The 19,651-nt window shown below is 36.9% G+C and overlaps 1 protein-coding gene across 2 annotated transcripts in view; it reads right to left on the bottom strand.

Moving 5' to 3' along the window:
• Positions 1 to 19,651, bottom strand: part of grid1b (glutamate receptor, ionotropic, delta 1b) — a 584,450-nt gene that overhangs the window by 316,631 nt on the left and 248,168 nt on the right. For both annotated transcript variants that reach the window (XM_056247253.1, XM_056247254.1), the window contains exon 3: positions 1,749 to 2,033. In XM_056247253.1, the coding sequence (XP_056103228.1) occupies positions 1,749 to 2,033 (285 nt within the window). The remainder of the gene's footprint in view (positions 1 to 1,748; positions 2,034 to 19,651) is intronic.

The following is a 19,651-nucleotide window of genomic DNA, read 5'->3' as shown; positions in this document are numbered from 1 at the left end:
ATCATGAACTAGCAATAAACAATACCATAAATTAATTTTAGTTAATGTTAATATTTTATAATATACAATAATGTATTGGCAATGTATAAATTAACATTTGTTAATTATGAATGAACAGGAATTAACAATTATTGATGGAATGTTTATAAATGAACACACTTAAACTAGTAAAAAGAATGTGTACATTAATTGTTAACATACTGGAAACTTTTTACCAATTAATGCAAGGTGAATATTAATAATTAACAGCAAGAGTAAATACATTATGGTAAAGGTTTTGTTAACTAAATTAACGATAAATAATACTTCTACAGCATTTATTAATCTAAGTTAATATTGATTTCTACATTTACTAATACATACTTTAAATCAGAAGGTGCATCTGTTAACATTGGTTAATGCACTGTGAAGTAAAATTAATCAATAAACTGTATTTTTGGTAACTAATATTAACAAAGTTTAAAGCTGTAAATATATTGTTCATAGTTAGTTCATGTTAACTAATGCATGAACTAATATAAAAAAATAAACCTTATTGCAAGATTTTACCAATATTAATGTTAATAAATAAACAAAACATACACAAACAAACAAAATCCTTAATGTCATCATAACCAACTAGTCAATATTCATACACTGCTCATTAACATTGTGTCACACCAGTTGTTCACATTGTATAATCTTGTTACTGTTGTTGAGCTGAAAATATGATTCGCCTCCACAAAGTCACCAGGCAGCAATCATTCTGTATGCTGACAGTTTACCAGAGATCCACTCATCCACAAACCAACTCTCCAGCGATTTAATCACTGTTAGTGTGAACTCAACCTTAAAGGAACACTCCGACTTTTTGGGACTTTAGCCTATTCACCTTATCCCCCAGAGTTAGAAAAGTCCATACATACCTTTTTCATCTCCGTGCGTGCTATAAGTCTGTTTGACGCACCCACCACTAGCCTAGCTTAGCACAAAGACTGGATGTAAATGGTTGCAGCTAGCATACTAATCCAAATAAGTGACAAAATAACGCAAACATTTTTCTATTTACATGTTGTGATTTGTATAGTCACAGAGTGTACAAAAAACAAAGTCAAATGAGACACAGACATATTTTAACCGTATAAATACTGGGAACTATATTCTCTAAAGGCGACTATATTCTCTGAAGGCGAAGCACTGCTACTTGGGCGGAGTGATAACCGCAGCACCTGAGACGAGCCGTGGTGAGGAGCAGAGAGCGCGTCTCAGGTGCTGCGGTTATCACTCCGCCCAAGTAGCAGTGCTTCGCCTTCAGAGAATATAGTTCCCAGTATTTATACGGTTAAAATATGTCTGTGTCTCATGTGACTTTGTTTTTTGTACACTCTGTGACTATACAAATCACAACATGTAAATAGGAAAATGTTTGCGCTATTTTGTCACTTATTTGGATTAGTATGCTAGCTGCAACCATTTACATCCAGTCTTTGTGCTAAGCTAGGCTAGCGGTGGGTGCGTCAGATAGAGTTATAGCACGCACGGAGATGAAAAAGGTATGTATGGACTTATCTAACTCTGGGGGATAAGGTGAATAGGCTAAAGTTTCAAAAAGTCGGAGTGTTCCTTTAATCAATCACTAGTTATCACATGGAATCATACCACAACAAATGATCAGCATTAATTGTTCAAGAAAACATAACCTGTAAGTTGTAGGTAAGATTTATTTTTTTGTAGGCAGGATTTCCTCTATGTTGCAATCAGTGACTTACCATAGTCACTATCATAGAAGACGATGAACTTCTGCCAGCGCAGCTCACCAACTAGCGTCAACATGACATCACTTAGACGGACAGGCGGTCGTGCTGCGAGGGTGTATCGCTCTCCATCAGGACTTGGATTGAGTTGGCATGCGGTCCGGGGGGATCCTTCAGTGTTTCGCTGGACATAAAGGTGTGGTATGTGCATGGCATCTGTCAGGGACTGTAGAGCACTGGCCGAGGCACAGCCTGTAGATGTGACCAAAGCCAGGATCCCTTGCGTCATAAGTTCACATGCTGCAAAATGACAGAAAAAAAAGAAATGATAAGCTTGGGTACTTAGCAAGAACCAGAGTATGAGCAGGAAAAAATGGACATCAAAACACTCACATGGCCCTGCTATTAACAGTGTTGAAATACAGCCTAGCTGTTAGAATAGAGTGTATAAGAAACAAATGTGCAATTCCTCTATAGTGGATACCTTTCCCTTTTTTGTCTTTCATTCAATGACAAAAACCTCAATATGCAAGTTAGCAGAATTTAGCATAAAATATTCCCCATCATTTTTTTTTTTTTTTACATAAAAGAGGATAAGGATGGGCCGACTGCAATATTTTTGAAGAGGTTATTAATTTTTGATGACTCTTTGAGTTGTGTGAAGTGAGTAAGTGGTCTATTCTGTGGGTGAGATAAAATTTGGCTCTAAATCTATGAGCTTTAGAAATAATTTGGTTATGTTTTTGGCAGCTTCAGCAAACTCAGATAACGTTTTGCGCCTGGCTAAAACATGTTAAGTGGAGAATTCTCATTTACAAGACACTTTAGATCGAATTTTTTTTTGGTGGACAACAAAGAGGGCAAACAAAAAGAAAGAAAGAAAAACAGGCTTGAATTGAAGAAAGAGAAACCCAAACCATAATTAGAGACCAGGATATTAACCACCAACAGCACCCTAGCACTTTAACAGATAATGCATTTATTTAAACACGGGCAACAAAAGAAAGTTTCATAGTTTCAGTTTTACACATTTAGATTTTATAAGCCATTGCTGTGGTGACAATTATCGAATGTACAATTTTGAAGATCAGAACATTTTTGAAAACATGACACCTCAGTTTTGTCTTTTTTCAGTTATGTTCATTCAATAGCCACTGTGACTGGTGTCCAGAAGTTACAGCACAGACCATTCTCTGCAGACAAGGCAAATCTGGAGTTTCAATTAGATGTGTACAAAGGATGCATGAGTTAATCGAGCATTTAAGATAATAAAATAACAATGAAGTAACAGGTACAAGTACAACTGGGTGGTATGATGATCAGAAGAAGAGTGGAGTTTTGTCTCACATTTTGCTGCATTATTATAAAACACATTTCCATTCGTTTCCATCAAGTTCCAAAGAGAAAATAATCAAATGAAATAAAGTACCTTTCATGTGTAAACTATTTAACTGAATTATTGAAACCTGGACATTGCCACATGATTATTTAGTATACAGTCATTCCTTTTTATCAATTTACAGCAAAGATAACAATGTCATGATCTAAACTGTGTGTAACAGAAAATCCTCATACCATCACAATTTTGGCCATAACAACCAGGCCCTAGGCATAATTCTCTTTGTGCGGATTATGAAAAGCCCATTTCTAATTTTGAAATAATCTTAAACCCATTAATTAATTTTAGATTAAAATCTAGAACAGTACATCATAAAAGAATGAAGTTTTTTTTTTTTCTGAGCATAAAAGGACCTTTGCTTCAGCAAGGTTTCAATGCTTAATCGCTGACAAAATATAAAGGGACAGACTCATTGTCTGCTTTTGTATTAATCAAGGCCAGTTGAGTTTTAATTTGACTTCGTCTTAATTGAATTTCTTGGTTTTGTGTGAAGTGAACTCTGTGCATCCTCAGGGTCACGAAAAGTGACCTGTTTATCGACCCTACATACAAAAAAAAAAAAAAAAAAAAACTACAACCAAACAGCTGACTGAATTCACTTGTTTTGGGCTCTTAAATAAGAGGTGTGCATTGTATACAGCTGCCGGAGCAATGCCAATGCCAAGAATCAAGCACCATGGGGACAAAATAGTATCTACCCTCTAGCCTCTTTCGCATTGCTCCTATTTAATCAAATGTTTTAATGTGGTGATACCCAAGTCTGTTTATAATAGTATAATGCTTAATAAGAAAAATAACAAGTCTCATATAATTATGCATGTAGCACGTGCACAATCTCTCGAAAGAGTTGAGAAGTCATTATGTCTGACACGTTAATCTTAGATTGTTGGTCCTAAAGGCAATGTGATCCTTGAGGCTAAAACCCAGCTATCGGCTCAAACTCTAATTAGAGTCTAATCAGTTGTCTAGACTGCCCTTTAATGTATTACTGCTCTAGGTCCAATGGCACTGGTGGTGTATTTTCCCCTTCTCTTTAAAAACTGGTATCCCGAAAAATAGATTCTGAAAGCTGTGGCTTTGTTATCACTGGTTGTGATTTTCATAATTATTAAAAACTGTTTGCAGGACATGAGGGGTCACGAACAATTCTCCCAACCTGTTTCTTGACACAGGAAAAGTGCAGATCCTGTAGGGAGGGCAAGTCAGACCCAATAATGTGTTCTGCCATCATAACAAGTCTCTGACGTCTGTGCCTGTCCCATTGGGTGGCAGAGAAGTAGGCTACCAAACAATAAATGATGAACACAGGACAGATTCAATCATAGCCCTGTAGAATTTGCACAGAATTTCCCTTGACATGTTATAATTTCTTAATTGACGGAGGAAGAGCATCCCCTGCTGTGCTTTTTTTAACGATACGGACAATGTTCCTCTCCCACTTCAGATCCCTGCGGATGGTAGTGCCAAGAAACTTTTAGGATTCCGTGCTGGTCACTGTACAACCGTTAAATATGAGTGGGTTTTTCTTAAAATCAACAATCTTCTCTGCGGTCTTGCTGATGTTAAATTGCAGGTTATTGCGTCTACACCACAAATTAGAGCTGGTCCACCTTCTGCATATATATGGACTCATCTCCATCCCAAATAAGTCCAATGACTGTAGTGTCGTCAGCAAATTTTAAGAACTTGACAAGAATCTGAGGAAGTGGAGTTGTTCGTGTATATAATAATAAAGGGGAGAGCACCAATGCTGAGGTAAAGCATTGGATGTGCTGGATGTATATATGCCCAGTTTAACCTTCTGCACTCTATCAGTACTCTCAGTTTAACCTTCTGCACTCTATCAGTGAGAAAGTTTGTAATCCAGTTACAGATGGAATTTGGCACAGTAAGCTGACTGAGTTTATGAATTATGAATATCAGGGATGATTGTATTGAAAGCTGTTCTAAAATCCACACAGAGAATGCATGCACAAGACCCCGGAGAGTTTGCAGTCCCATGTTCTGAGCATCTTCCGCAGACCTATTTGACCTGTATGCAAACTGGAACTGGATCCATCAGTGAGCCTGTAACAACCTTCAGGTATGCCAATAGCAGTCTCTCAAAACATTTCATAACTACTGAGGTTAACTGCTCTATAGTCATTCAGGCTTGAGTTGCAAGCTTTTTTAGAAACAAGGACAATAATAGATCGCTTGAAGCACGATGGGACCTTACTCAATTTTAATGATTTTTTAAATATCTGAGTAAAAATGGCAGCCAACTATGCACAACATTTCAGGCAAGAGGGGGACACTTGATCATGGCCAGAGGCCTTCCTGATGTTTTGTCCTTTGAAAAGCCTTCTAACATCTTCCTCACAGATTGTAAAAGCTGAAATGGAGGTAGAAGAGGATGGAGGCGAGACATGGATGATTGGGATTCAAAAAATTAGGAGCACATGAAGGCAGTTTGAGAGATGTTAATGGCAGGCTGACAGACTTCTAAAACCTGCAGTAAAAGATGTTCAGATCTTCTGCCAGATGTTGAGTACTATACCGTCCAACAAAGGCAAAGTGCAGTAACTATGCAAACACTGAAACTGAGAAAAATGCCTTTAAAGTTTTTACATAGCCTGTCAAACATGTTGTGGTTAGATTAGTGGTAATGCTTTCATGTAATGCCTTCCTAGGAAGACATTTTTTATAGACAAAAACCATGACCACTGATGTGACCTTTGAGCCCCAAAATGGAGATACTGCACTCTGCCTTTGTATGACCTTAAACACTACTGCAAAAGCAAAGTGCAGTATCTACAAACTAAATGTGTTTATCCAACTTTCTTACTACATTTTGATAGTTTTTATTAATGTCAATTTAAGGCTATTTGAAAAACAGGGTATTTGTTGGGTGTGTACCCTCACGGAACAAAACTACAATGCGATATATTACATAATACATTTCCATATATGGGAAACTAGTGCTTATTTTCAATATATTGCAATATATGCATTGACCATGTATGGCTACATATTAATACATATCAAATATTTATAAATGAAGACAAAAATAGCATTACATGTAATTTTCACAAAATTTGTATCCTTTATTGTGTACATACTGTATATTGCACATGTTCCCATATAAATGTGAATGTATGTTCACACATACACACACATTCACGTAATGAGTTACAACATATTTCTAGTTCCCAGCATGCTTTGCTTTTGACTGTTAGAAGAGAGCAAATGTTAAAATTAAGTGTTATTTGATGTGTTTGGCTCAATGATTTATATAGGAGGGGGGGGGGGGGGGGTGGTGTTTAATGTTCTATTATTTTGGAATTTAAAAGGTTTTCTGTTATGTCTGAGTTTTTGGGGTTACCATTGTGCTGAAGAGTAGAGCCTGTGGTTCGGTTGACGATTGGACAGACACCATTATGTCTGTTATTACTACATATTTAAAGTAATGACTATGTACTCCTCTGCACAGTGATAGTCTCTTGACTAAAATCTAGTACATGCAGGTATACTTGTGCTTTTGTTAATTAACTTGAAAATATGAAATATTTATAATGTAAATAATTAAAGAAATATACAAGATAATATATTTCTCTATATATGTGTATTTATGTTGCATGAGTAAATATATCTGCAATATATTACACATGCAGAACCATATCTGATACATATATATATATATATATATATATATACTGTATATGTATATATACTCTGTATTAGAGCCCGACCGATATATCGGCGGGCCGATATTATCGGCCGATTTTAGGCATTTTCCTAACTATCGGTATCGGCATTTATAATTGTTCTGTTTAAAAGTAGACATTTCAATATAGATATATTTCAATTCTCAGGTCTATACTCTGAGTTTCGGTTCATGAGACGAGCTCCAGTTCACCCGCAGGCGCCTCTGTGTCGAGATTATCTATCGTCTGCTAAATTTACTTCTTATAAATTAAATCCAGGCAAATGGTTGATAAAACATTGATTAAAATTAAGATACAATTAATACAAAACGAAATTCACTTTGAAACAAAAGGTTTTGTGCTTTCTGTTTGATGTCTATGTGAAAGTTTCAAAGCATATTTTAGTGCCGCTTTCAGAGCGCTCACGTCCGTAGTGCTGAACTGTCGCGTCTGTAACATTGTTTTTCCCTCATAAATGCGAACACGAAAAATAAAATAAAATAAATATTTTATGTAGCCTGTGGAGACTGAGAGCCAACCCTTCTTCATCCGGTGGGTAGTAGCCTACTTGTGATTTGCGCAGTGTAATTCACAGAATTGATTTATCTGCTCTAGCCTATGTCACGTATGATGAGCTTGTGACTATTGCAAGCGCGCAGCTGAGAAGTCCTGATTATATTGTCTGCTATATTTAGGCCTACTTCTTATTTATTAAGGCAATTGGTTGATGAAACATTGATTAAAATGCGTGGCGCGAGCGATCTCCGACAGTAAACTGATTCTGCTTCGTCTAGGGTAGCCTAAACAGCTGTTGCGACGCGAGCAATAACGGCCGCGTCCGGTGTAGACACCGTGTTAAAGCTCATTCTGCCTGATAACGCTACGTTACAACGTCAAGCAATATTCCAAAAATGTATATAATTATAACACTTTATATAGGGCCATTTTGCATTAAGAGTAGCCTAGTTTCACGTTTAATACATTTTGCTTACTAATTATTTAAAATAGTATAAAAGTACTGTACATATGCAATTAAAAACGTTTTCATTATGATATTATTAATTTTACTTTAGTAAAAAGATCTGAGTTCTTCCTCCACTGGTAGAGATTAAAGGAATTAAGAGTAAAAATAGAAGATAATAAGGTTTTGTCAGTGACACTTTTTATATATTTATTGATACAAGTTATGACTAAATTAAAAGACAAAGTCGTTAGTGAAGATTATGCAACAGTATTTAGAATATAATATAATATAATATAACATGCAATGCAAACTAGTTTGGTTACAGCTCAGCTGTATAATTCTCATTCTATCATTCCCCCTGCCTCCATTACATATCTGTGTCACACAAGTGTTTGATTACCACATTTGAGTGATCATTGCAAAACGTGTTTATAAAATATATTTATTCTGTTTATAGCTACTGTGTAAAGTACCCATCAAAAGTTTGTACACACCAATAGGAAAGTGTCCAAACTTTTGACTGGTATACTGTACTATAATACACATAAATAATATTGCTACTGTATTATAATATACACATAAATAATATCGGCCGATATATCGGTATCAGGCTTTTTTTACCACCTAATATCGGTATCGGCCCCCAAAAATCCATATCGGTCGGGCTCTACTCTATATATCTATATATTATGAAGTGTATTACTGAATATATAATTACATACATTATGATATATTACTAAATATATTGACACAAATCTTTCAATATATGAAAAGCGGCAATTCAATCATATATTAACACAATATATTATGCTGTATATTTTCAAATATACTATTAAACCATTTAATATATTGATCATTCATATTTGGTAAATATATTTTCTTTTCATAAGGGTATGCATTCAAGTTATTGTTGTTGTTTTTTTTCCTGCTAACATCAGGCAGAACTCCTGTCTGACTCACTCACATCAAATGCATGGTTGGCAACCCTTACATTTCATTGCTGATCAATAAAGCTAACAATATTCTATCTCAATCATGTGATCTAACGTGGTTTGCAAATTATGGATCGCAAACACAGGCGGATTTGACAGCTATTTCAAAACTGCTTATGTTGCTGCCGGGTGCGCTGCTAACTTTTACCTGTTACTACAATTGGATTAGCTGCCTGAAGCATGGAGAGATGTCCGAATCAACAAACATCAACGTGATTATAATTCGGATTATCATTACGTTGTCGAGTGGATATTTCCTTCAATGGAGCAGCGCAGGTACCTAAAATGTCTCTCTAATTTGCTAGCGGCTCGCTGGTTAATGTTAACTGATTATAAAGCTGTCATTTGCCTTTCTAGGAGTTAATATATTGCCATCTTCCTTACCCATCTTTGAATATGTTCAACCATCATTTTGCCGCCCGATTGTGGTTGGCTTGTTGGTTCTGTGTGAGCGTTACAATCGGGGCAAACAGTATCACAATCCCATTCGGGATAAGGCTACTAAGGCAGTCCGCAGTATCTGCGGTGTCAAAGTCGGGAAAACAAAGCTAGAAGGCATTTGCCTTGGTATTTGCATGCACTCTGGTTTCTCTGAAACGGGACAAAATTGAACCATGAAACTTTGTCACAAGACAGAACAGATTTAACAAAGCCCATTTCAGGCCTTAACTCAATTTTGACCAAATGTGTAGTTACCGCACTTTGCCTTTGGACGGCAGTATACATGTTTAATAATTGGTAAGCTTGGTCATTATTATATTTATTGTGAGTAATAGTGGGAATATATCTTTGGAGAAACTTATATGTGCTGTAACAGTCTCAGTAAACTGATTGGCAGCATCTGTAGCATCACAATAAAACAACAAAAAGAAACAAAAAATAAACAGAGCCTAGGAGAACACTACTGATGTCGCCCATCCGCGACACTATTAACAAACCCAGGAAATTGTTAACACATTGATATTCTTTGTTCTTTAAAAAAGGATGAAAAAGGATATTCAATGAGCAAAAAGGTAGGGCAGGACTTTATATTATCCATTTAGAATTCATTGGACCACGAGAAATGGGCATTCTAAAGCAGAAAGGAGCCAGTCGGTTGGAAAAAAAAGGGGCTGACAACTAAGAGGGATTTGTGGCATAAAAAGGAAAGTAGTTTTAGAATCAAAGTTATTACAATTTGATGAAAGATTACAGAGACAAACTTGTTTTTTCTTTAGAATAACATGCACTGATGTATTGAATAAGATCCGAGAAGGTGTATTAAGAAAGTAAATGGGGTAAATTTGGATTTCATGTTGTTCAGTAATTTTTGAAAAGTGTCTAGAAGAGACAAAGTTTTATTCTCGTAAAACTCAAACCTCTCTAACAGCATGGAAAAGAAAGAAAAATGTAATACAATGCCGATCAATAGATGGATGCTTCTCAGAGTAACTCGGTTCTTAGTGGAGAGATATTGAAATGTCATTTTGAGGCACTGGCTAGAGAAGAAATCATGGCAGATAATCAACTTGCAGAGACTATTGACGTGAAAAACACAAAACAACACTGAAAGCTCATTAAGTGCAAGACGGCAATGCCACTAAAAATCAAACTTTAAAAAATGAACTCAACTTCGATGTAATACTTGAATGTTTAAAAAAAGTATGATTACAGAAAAGGTGTTACAATGCATACTAATCTTACTGTACATTTCTCGGATTCATTGAATTTTTTCAGCAGTATTAAGTTCATTAGACTGATTGAAATCCAGTAGCTGTTGAGGTAAACTGTTGATTACAAGCAACCCTTTAGTGTGTGGGGTATTTTAAAATGAAGCACTTAGGCCTTAAACATAGACTGCTCTATGCAAGTACAAACACAAACACTTCTAGCTCAATTTCACATTTCACTGTTATTTCGCAATTATAATGCAAATCAAATATGTGTTGCAGTATGCTAAGGTCATATTTCCCTACTGCCAACTAGTCATGGCGGCATAACAGTCTGAATCTTGCTGAACAAATTAAAATGTAGCCTCAGATGCCCATCAACCACTTACATATGAACTGCAGTCCATTCACTGGCTGTAAGATTGCACCAAAACTGGAAAGCAGCAGACAGACAAGCTCTAATATAGGTTTATGCATTTCCAGACGGTAGGGCACAGGATTGTTTAGCAGTTTGCCAAGGAAACAAGTCGTGTTTGCAAGAACCAATTAATGGATTTGTCAAAGTTCATAGAGTTAGTTGCCAGGGACCTCATGGATTTAAGCAGGATGGAAAGGTCTCAGTTGTCATGGATGAAACGAATAACAAGTGAAAACCTCCCCAAAGAAACATCAACTGGAGCATGTTCAGTAGCAATTGGAACCACATACACCTTAAATTTAGCTGGGGCAGCACCAGCAGAAAACCAATGAATGAATACCAGCTCTGAACCACCCCAAAAGACCCAAATTACTCTCTAAGATAAATAAGCACCACTTAGTAGTATACAGCCTTCTTGTAAAACCAGCTCTTGCATTCATAGCATTCATTGCATTGCATTCATAGTCTCTGACGAAAGACCAGAATTAATCATTAAGCCCCATTCAAAGGCCAAACCCAAAGTTTCCATATTTCCAACAAGGGATTTGCATTTATTCATTTAGCAGTCGCTTCTATCCAAAGCGACTTACAAATGAGGAATAACACAAACGATTAATGTTAAGGAGGCCACAAATACGAAAACAGCTAGTGATACAAAGTTTCAGACATCGTTCATGATAGTACAAGCTAGAATACAGAGGGATTAAGGAATAGTGAAAGCACAGAAGAAGATTTTTTTTTTTTTTTTTGCAGGATGAAGTTAAGTGCTCACAGAAAATAATCATTTTCAGCTGTTTCTTGAATAGTGTCAGGGATTTGGCTGCCTAGATAAGGTTTGGAAGATCATTCCACCAGCAAGGAACAAAAACATTCTGGAAAGTGATTCTGTGCCTCTCTGTGATGGTACTCATTTACCAACCGTAGGCTTCTTGTAAGAGAGAGTGAAGTTAGGAGGGTGTAGAGAGATAAATAGAGGCGTGACGTGGGCTTTCTTTGGCTTGTTAAAGACCAGTCGTGCTACTGTGTTCTGGATCATTTGATTGCACATGTTGGAAGTCCAGCCAAAAGAGCACTGCAATAATCAAGTCTAACATAAAACGTACAAAATTTCATCCATATATATATATATATATATAGGCCTATATATATATATATATATATATATATATATATATATATATATATATATATATATATATATATATATAGAGAGAGAGAGAGAGAGAGAGAGAGAGAGAGAGAGAGAGAGAGAGAGAGAGAGAGAGAGAGAGAGAGAGAGAGAGAGAGAGAGAGAGAGAGAGAGAGAGAGAGAGAGAGAGAGAGAGAGTAGTGATGATTGGTCATGTTCTTTCGAGGCATTGGAAATGCAGTGCCTCAAAGGGACATGATTTTATATGAGCTTCAGACAATTGTTACACCTGGAACACAGTGTTCCCATAGCGCATTGAGTGAACCTATCAAAGGGACATACTTTGCTAAATGGAATTTTGTAAGGTTTATGTTAAAGAAAACCTTTGTACATACGCCAAATCTATCTTTTGTGAAAATCTTTCTCATACAAACACATTGAGGAAGAAATCTCCCCAGAGTTGAGGCCCCAGGTAACAGTTTTGTTTAAGGTACTTAGGTATGTTTCACAATAAACACCTCTCATTTTTAAAAGGATGGATAAAACAATTCAAATTATTTTGTGAAGTTTATAGTTTGGTTCTTTGAAATGATGCATTGAGAATCCATATCAGTCTGTGTGCTTAAGCTCTGCAAACTCATTAAAGACATCTGTTCAGTGGACTAGGAAAATGCTCCATCAATACGGCAGCAGTCATTTGAAAAATGAAGAACAATTTGTAGAGCTAAACGTTCCAAGGAAAATGACATATGCTTGCCGTTTGGGCTTGAAGAGGCAAAAAGAGAGTGTGAAGAATTTTATAGTTTAGTCACATCGTGTATATATACTGAGCACAGGACAAATTATGTATTGTAAGTATTGAAAAGATGATTCTTTATGCCTTCACATTTGAGATGGATGAGTTCCTCTAAAGCTGTAGACAATTTCTTTTATATATAGAAGGGTTTACAAAGGCTGTCACTTAACTAAAGGGACCTCTAGAAAAAGACCTACACAGTGTAGGTTTAAAAGACTGTTAGGTTTGAAAGGCAGTACGAAATAAACTCAATATAATATGTTATAAAGAATTGTTCCCTCTGTAGATTTTAGAAAAGTTGTATCAGAACATTAAGCACATTTACAAAGTTGTATTATTTTTTACAGTTTGACTAAATGTCCAGTATAGGTGACAGGGGTCCTGAGCCATCCAAAGCCCCCAAACCCCAGTATATTTATATATAACCCCAGTGAGTATATTTTTTCTCTTTCCAGTCTCACAGTCTCATCAGTTAGCAGAAAGTCGACAATGAAACACGACCACATTAAGGGAAATGCAAGTGAACTTTTTGTATTGGAGTAAATCCTTTGAAATAGTCCTGCTTCATTTCACTAAAGCAACTCATCCATTTCCATAGAGGTAAGTACTGATACTGATACACAGACACAGCAAATCAAAAGACTATTCTTTAAGTTTCTATTCTCTGTTTCCTTGCTTTTTTCCCCCCTCGCACTATTTTCTGTCGGTTGTATTCAAATCCCCTTCACGGAACAGTTGCCATGGAGCGCAAGCAATACTCTGATTACGGCGAGAGTGAATGGTCATTTGAATAGCAAGCTCTCACTGCTAATATATTATTGAGATGAAACATCATGCTGGTCTCTGTGAGAATATGCCATCTACCCTGTTGAGTTTCTCCTGTTGGTGTGGGCAGTGAAAGAGGGGGCGGCAACACCTGCAAATCCAAATCAAAGGCACACACGGCCACAATGTGGCGAGATGATGAGTTTTACCGCACAAAGGCCCAGATTATCTGGATCAAACAGGCAGAAACAGCCATGAGAAGCAGCACTGTGATCACAAAGCGTTGAGTTAGTTGGCCCTCAACCTCCATGTCGATATAGAGCCCTAATTAAGTGTATTAATTACATCACTGACACAGTGGGGCTACAAAGGAAAGTTCAAAACCTTCTTTTTGTGTTTCTCATTGTAGCCAATGTGTCATTTTCATGTCTCTGTAGTGCAGTTACAAAGGACATAATGGAGACAGTCATTGCTCCACAGAGTAACCCTTTAGAAGTGAAAATATAATGTTATCTGATGCGAAAAGTTGTTTGACTGCATTAGTGCAACTGACACCCGATCAAAAAAAAAAAAATATATATATATAATAAAATTGGGTAACACTTTATAAGACGTATACAGTAATAAAGTACAAATCATTAACAAACTATTAGTTTATGGTTAGTTCATGGTTAATATAAGTAGTCTCTACATTGTTAATATATTAATCAGCTATATACAAAAATACAAAAAGTGAGTTCTTCATTCATTGTCATTGTAATTACCACAATTATTATTGTTTAATTATCTTGTAGTAAAGGCATTGTTAAATGGTAATTAGGAGTAAATAGTTCTCACTTTAGAGTAGGTCACAGAAAACAGGAAAATGTCATTAATCAGCCCGTTCTCATCCCAAGGCGTCATCTAACTGACGCTTTTGACCATGCGCCAACATGCCGACGCACATGGTACCCCTTAAGCGTCAATATGAGACGCGCCTCCTAGTGGTCTAACCCTAACCCTACCCCAGACCTAAACCTACCCATAACGGAAGCGTCATCTAACTGACGCTAAAGGGTGCCATGTGCGTCGGATTTAGACGCATGGTCAAAAGCGTCAGTTAGATGACGCCCGAGGATGAGCGTCTCATATTGACGCTTAAAGGGTACCATGTGCGTCGGCATGTTGACACATGGTCAAAAGTGTCAGTTAGATGACGCCTTGGGATGAGAATGTGTTGCATTAATCACTGTATGTGTTTTAACCAACTTTATTAGACTTTAATTGCATTCATATTACGGCTGGGCAAGTTAACGCGTTATTATCGCGTTAACGCATTTATTAATTAATGCCGACAATTTTTTTATCGCACGTTAACGCAGTTTTTTTTATTTATTTTTTTAAAAGTCCGTTGCACACTGGCTCTGAATAGGACATAGGCCTACAGTCAAACCATGATCACAGGAGGGGTGGGATGTTGGTCAGCCAGCAAATAACCCACCCAAACCAGCAGTGGAGGGGCTTTGGCAGGTTCTCTCAGGTGAACAAAAAGGGAGACAGCGCTCCGCGAGTGAATGACAGGGGCTCTATGGATAGTAACCACGGCAACGGCTTCTGTGCGCTACGCAGCTGTAGTCTTTTTAACTTAAATAAAAATTATACATAACTTTACCTGATGTGCCTGCGTGTAGTTTAGCGGGGATGCTCTGCAATGTGAATTCCCTTCTGTTGATGTCCTGATAACTTTTAAATATTGGAAACTCACAAACAGCGAGCCGAGGATCAGTCTCTCTTCCAATGATTTGTACTGCGCGTCGTGTACAAAAAGTTATAGACAATCAAAGTCCTTTTAGACAATTCAACTTCGGCAACGGGCGGGCGCGGGCACGTGCGTGAGGCGAGCGCGTGAGGCGAGCATGACCGCAACAGTTTCACAGAACGCACCCGCTTGTCGCTGCACCTTGTGCTCGACCAATTCACCTCACTCTAAAAGGCTGATTTATACTTCTGTGTCGTTCGTAGTGTATTGTATTGTTCGTAGTGTCGCTATACACTACGTTGGTTGATTTTACTTCTGCGTCGTTGTCCGCGTTGACGCGCAATTACACATGCAGAGGTAGCATGTGAAAGCCGTGGAGCGGTTCTAGCAATCACAGCGCTTGCGGTACGCGTAGAATTGACGCGTTGTTACATTTTTGGAGAGGTGCAAGTCAGGGTACGACGTAAGTTTGACGCAGAAGTATAAATTGGGCTTTATCTCTGTTTAATGCAATCTTAGTGTACGTGGGAAACCATGGCATGACCAAACCTAAGCAACTATCAGAGAAGTAACGTTGGTCGACTTATATCTCATGACATCTGACTACATAGACTGTTTCTGCTGCTAAAAGACACCTATTGATACCTGTTAAGAAAAAAAAAACAAGAAAACTGGACTCGTTTTAACAAGCTAGATAAAAGGTAATGCCCTGGCAGTGGCAAATAGCTTTGTTTTAATATTTGATTTGATTACATTAATGTTTAGGTTGAGATTTACAATAAAAATTGTATTGCTTCTTGTAGCGATCCCATTACTGCTCTGTTTTGATATTAATTTGCATATGATATCTGCAAGAGTATTTACACATTTAAAAAACATTTTAATGAGAGACAAATTTATAAAATTTTCAAAACCAAGCAAACTATATTTCATCAGACCTGGCACCGTTTTTCCAATCTTTTATTGTCCAATGTTGGTGAGCCCTTGTGAATTGTAGCCTCAGTTTCCTGTTCTTAGCTGACACGAGTGGCAATGGAGTGCTCTTCTTCTACTGTAGCCCATCTGTTTCAAGGTTCGATGTGTTGTGCATTCAGAAATGCACTTCTGCATATACCTTAGGTGTAACGAGTGGTTATTTGAGTTACTATTGCCATTCTATCAGCTTGAACCAGTCTGGTCAATGTCTACATGCCTAAATGCATTGAGTAGCTGCCATTTGATTGGCTGATTAGAGTGGTTGGAGAGTGTGAGAGTGTGAATAAACACGAAAGACTGATCATATCATTTGCCGATCTGTAGTGTTTGCTAATAACTCAATTTGGGGACAATGTTACCAATATATCTTTGTTTTCCAGACATTCATAATCAAATCAAACAGAGTCCTGCTGTTGTTCGGTACCACCTTTCAAATTATTTATTTTGAAAAACCGAAAGCGTAGGGCCCTGCCCGAAATATAGCTCGAGAACAATCCACTGCCCATTTTTCATGGAAAACAATTACGGTTGTAAGTCTACGGTACCAGACAGAAAATAGCACTCAGGTTGATTCCATGGTATGCAGCACACGAAGAAACGTTAAAAATATTGATAAGTTAATGCCTATGTCTTTTTTTACATATTTAATGTTATGCTCTGCACATAAAAGCCTGGTTGTCTGCTTCTTATATAAGCGAGTTGGCAATTTATGATGAAACAAGCCAAAATATATTTTTTTCTTTTCCTAACTGCAGAAACCTGATGAGGTTTCATCATGCAGTAAACAAGAATAATAACATATTCATTGACATAAAATTAAAACAAATAGTAAATACATAAATCACTTTGAAATAACAAATGTGGGTGCAGCGTAAAAACAAAACAAAAAAAACCTTATACTTTTTTTGAGGAAGCCTTGCTGTCTTCGGTCTCCACTGACAGCTACTATTTAAGGCAGTGTAACCATCATGGAAACTTAAGAAACTGATTTTGATTCACTAAACAGCTGTACAACCTTTGTGCATTGTACAATGTCAGCGGAAATACCAGCAACCACTTGCAATCCAGTTTAGTGGGCGCAGAGCTGTAATTTTCAGTACTGAATTTGCACTGCATTTTCAATATGAAGTGTCTTTTCCATGCAAACACGCTTGCTTTCAATGTAAGTTAGGCTTATTATAGATTGTGCTTCAAGCACAAAAATTGCCTAGTACACTTTGCATCCCGTGATTACTGCTAAATTTTATCTAGAAGGTAGATGAACGTAGCCAAGACTAGATATAAAAGAGATGTTTGAGTGAACTATGTAGCCTTGGCTATTTTGTCTGATTTCATTTAGCAGTAATAGCCAGGTGAAGAGATCACAAACACATGTTTTTTGAGAGAAAGGATATTCTAAACAAGAATATTATTCTTTCAGGTAAATTAAACCAAAACTACTCACAGTTACAGACCGCAAAATCAAACGTGCATACTGGGGCAAAAAGGGATCTGTGCTAAATTTATGAGCATGTTTTGGCCATTGCCTGATCTACATACACTAAATCCTTTAGTTAAGTGGGTGCTAAAGCAGTTAGTGTGTTCAAAAATAGTTGTACTTCAGTCTCAGTACATATGCCCTTCTAAATTAGGCACCAGTTTTGTACAGCACTAACACGTTTTTGACATTAGCAGGTTGCTAAGCTAACAACGTGGTTCTTGTAAGCATGAAATATTAAATCAATATTAATATTAACACATATATTAATCCATTCTCTAATCATCTCTTCATTTTTTCAAATTAAACTAGTTTTACTTGTATTCTATTGTGTAGTGCATGAATTTTATAAGCAGTGACAGCTCGTCAGTGGAGACAAGGGAAGCCTACCCTAAATTTTGGAAGAACATATTCATTATTCAATAATGAAATTATTCATTTAATTTCATGTATTATAATGTGAATTTCTTGTTTGTAATTTCACCATTGTAACATTTTAACACTATTAAATATTACTGAAGTCGGAAATACCGCTGCTCTTTCCCGAACGTGCCAAATCTGCCATCTGGAAAACTGTGCTTAGGTGAGTCTGAGGGGCGAGAGAATTGGAGGGGAATGCAAATCCATAACCAGAGACTTTTGACTCCATTGGTAAATCGGAGTGTTGAGAAAAAAAAATCACATTGCAGAGGAGCCTACCGTGACATATTAACGCAGAGATGTAAATTACGTGATATTAGTTTGAACTGCTCTCGTTGATAATTTTAACGTTCTATTTGTGTTAATTTTCATGAACTATTAGTTTGTGTATCTTCAGTTACCTGTTTCCTTTGTTCTAGTTTCCCTCCAGTCGTTAGCTACCATGGTCATTCATCATTTGACTAATTAGCACACCTGTTTGTATTTTAGTTCATTAGCCTTGTATATTTAAATCCCTCATTTTGTTGTGTTGGTTGTCTGGTATTGTTTGTGCCTAGCACTGTAGTCTCCCATCTCGTTGCGTTGCTCATTTTGGATTACCTGTTTTTGTGTCATTTAATAAAACTTTGTTGTAATTTGATCTTCTTCATCATCCTTGTGGAAAAACGTTAGAATAATCTAGCAACTACCTTGATTGTGGAGAGTACACATATTTAATATTTAATCACCAAAACAATTACCAAGATACCATTCAAGAAGGACAGAAGGATTTTTTTTTTTCAAGTGATAGATAGGTGAGTGAAATTATATTAATATTTTCTTGCTGTATATGTCCTTTATTTACATTTTATGTCTTAAAGTGACAAAGCAGTTATTAAAAACAAAATCCCACATAAGGAAAATAACTGCAAGCCAAGGGGTCCTGACCAAGCATCAATATTTGACGAGTTGGGAGTGAGAATGTGTCGGTGTGGGAAATGTGCAACGTTTTTCTTTTTGGAATCTGAAACCTACTACTCGCACTATGTATAATTTTTTTTTTTTTTTTAATGGCACAGAATAATGCATAAGTAGCCTACACACCTTTGAACTTTACACTGAGCTTGTTGCAGTGTAGTCTGCAATTGCCTTCTCCACATGTGATGTTACCTTAGATTTAGGCCAAAACAAGTTATATTAGAAGACTGTGGAAAAAATGTCACTCAACAGCCTCAGAAGTGCAGATTTGATTTGGCATATCTTAAAAGGTAGCAAGGAACAGTAAGGAGTTATTGTGGTGGAACGACATGAACAAATGTAAAGTCCTGCCACTGTTGCATATGCTGAGGCAGATACATGTTTTGGCTCTTTATAGAAGCCACATTAGTGAGGACAGAGGCCACTAGGGCAGACTTTAAAAGGCCACAGTCAGTATGGCCAGTCTGATAAGAGTGGATAGAGGTCAGAGAGTATCAGAAAACAAACTCAACATAAAGATAGTGCTCTTCAGCAGGGCTAAAAGACACTTCAT

Source organism: Rhinichthys klamathensis, unplaced genomic scaffold (assembly GCF_029890125.1).
Source record: "Rhinichthys klamathensis goyatoka isolate OS25496 unplaced genomic scaffold, OSU_Roscu_1.1 h1tg000045l_1, whole genome shotgun sequence".
NCBI classification, from domain to species: Eukaryota; Metazoa; Chordata; class Actinopteri; order Cypriniformes; family Leuciscidae; genus Rhinichthys; species Rhinichthys klamathensis.
The sequence above is the reverse complement of the archived record's forward strand: the minus strand, read 5'-3'. Positions and strand labels throughout refer to the sequence as shown.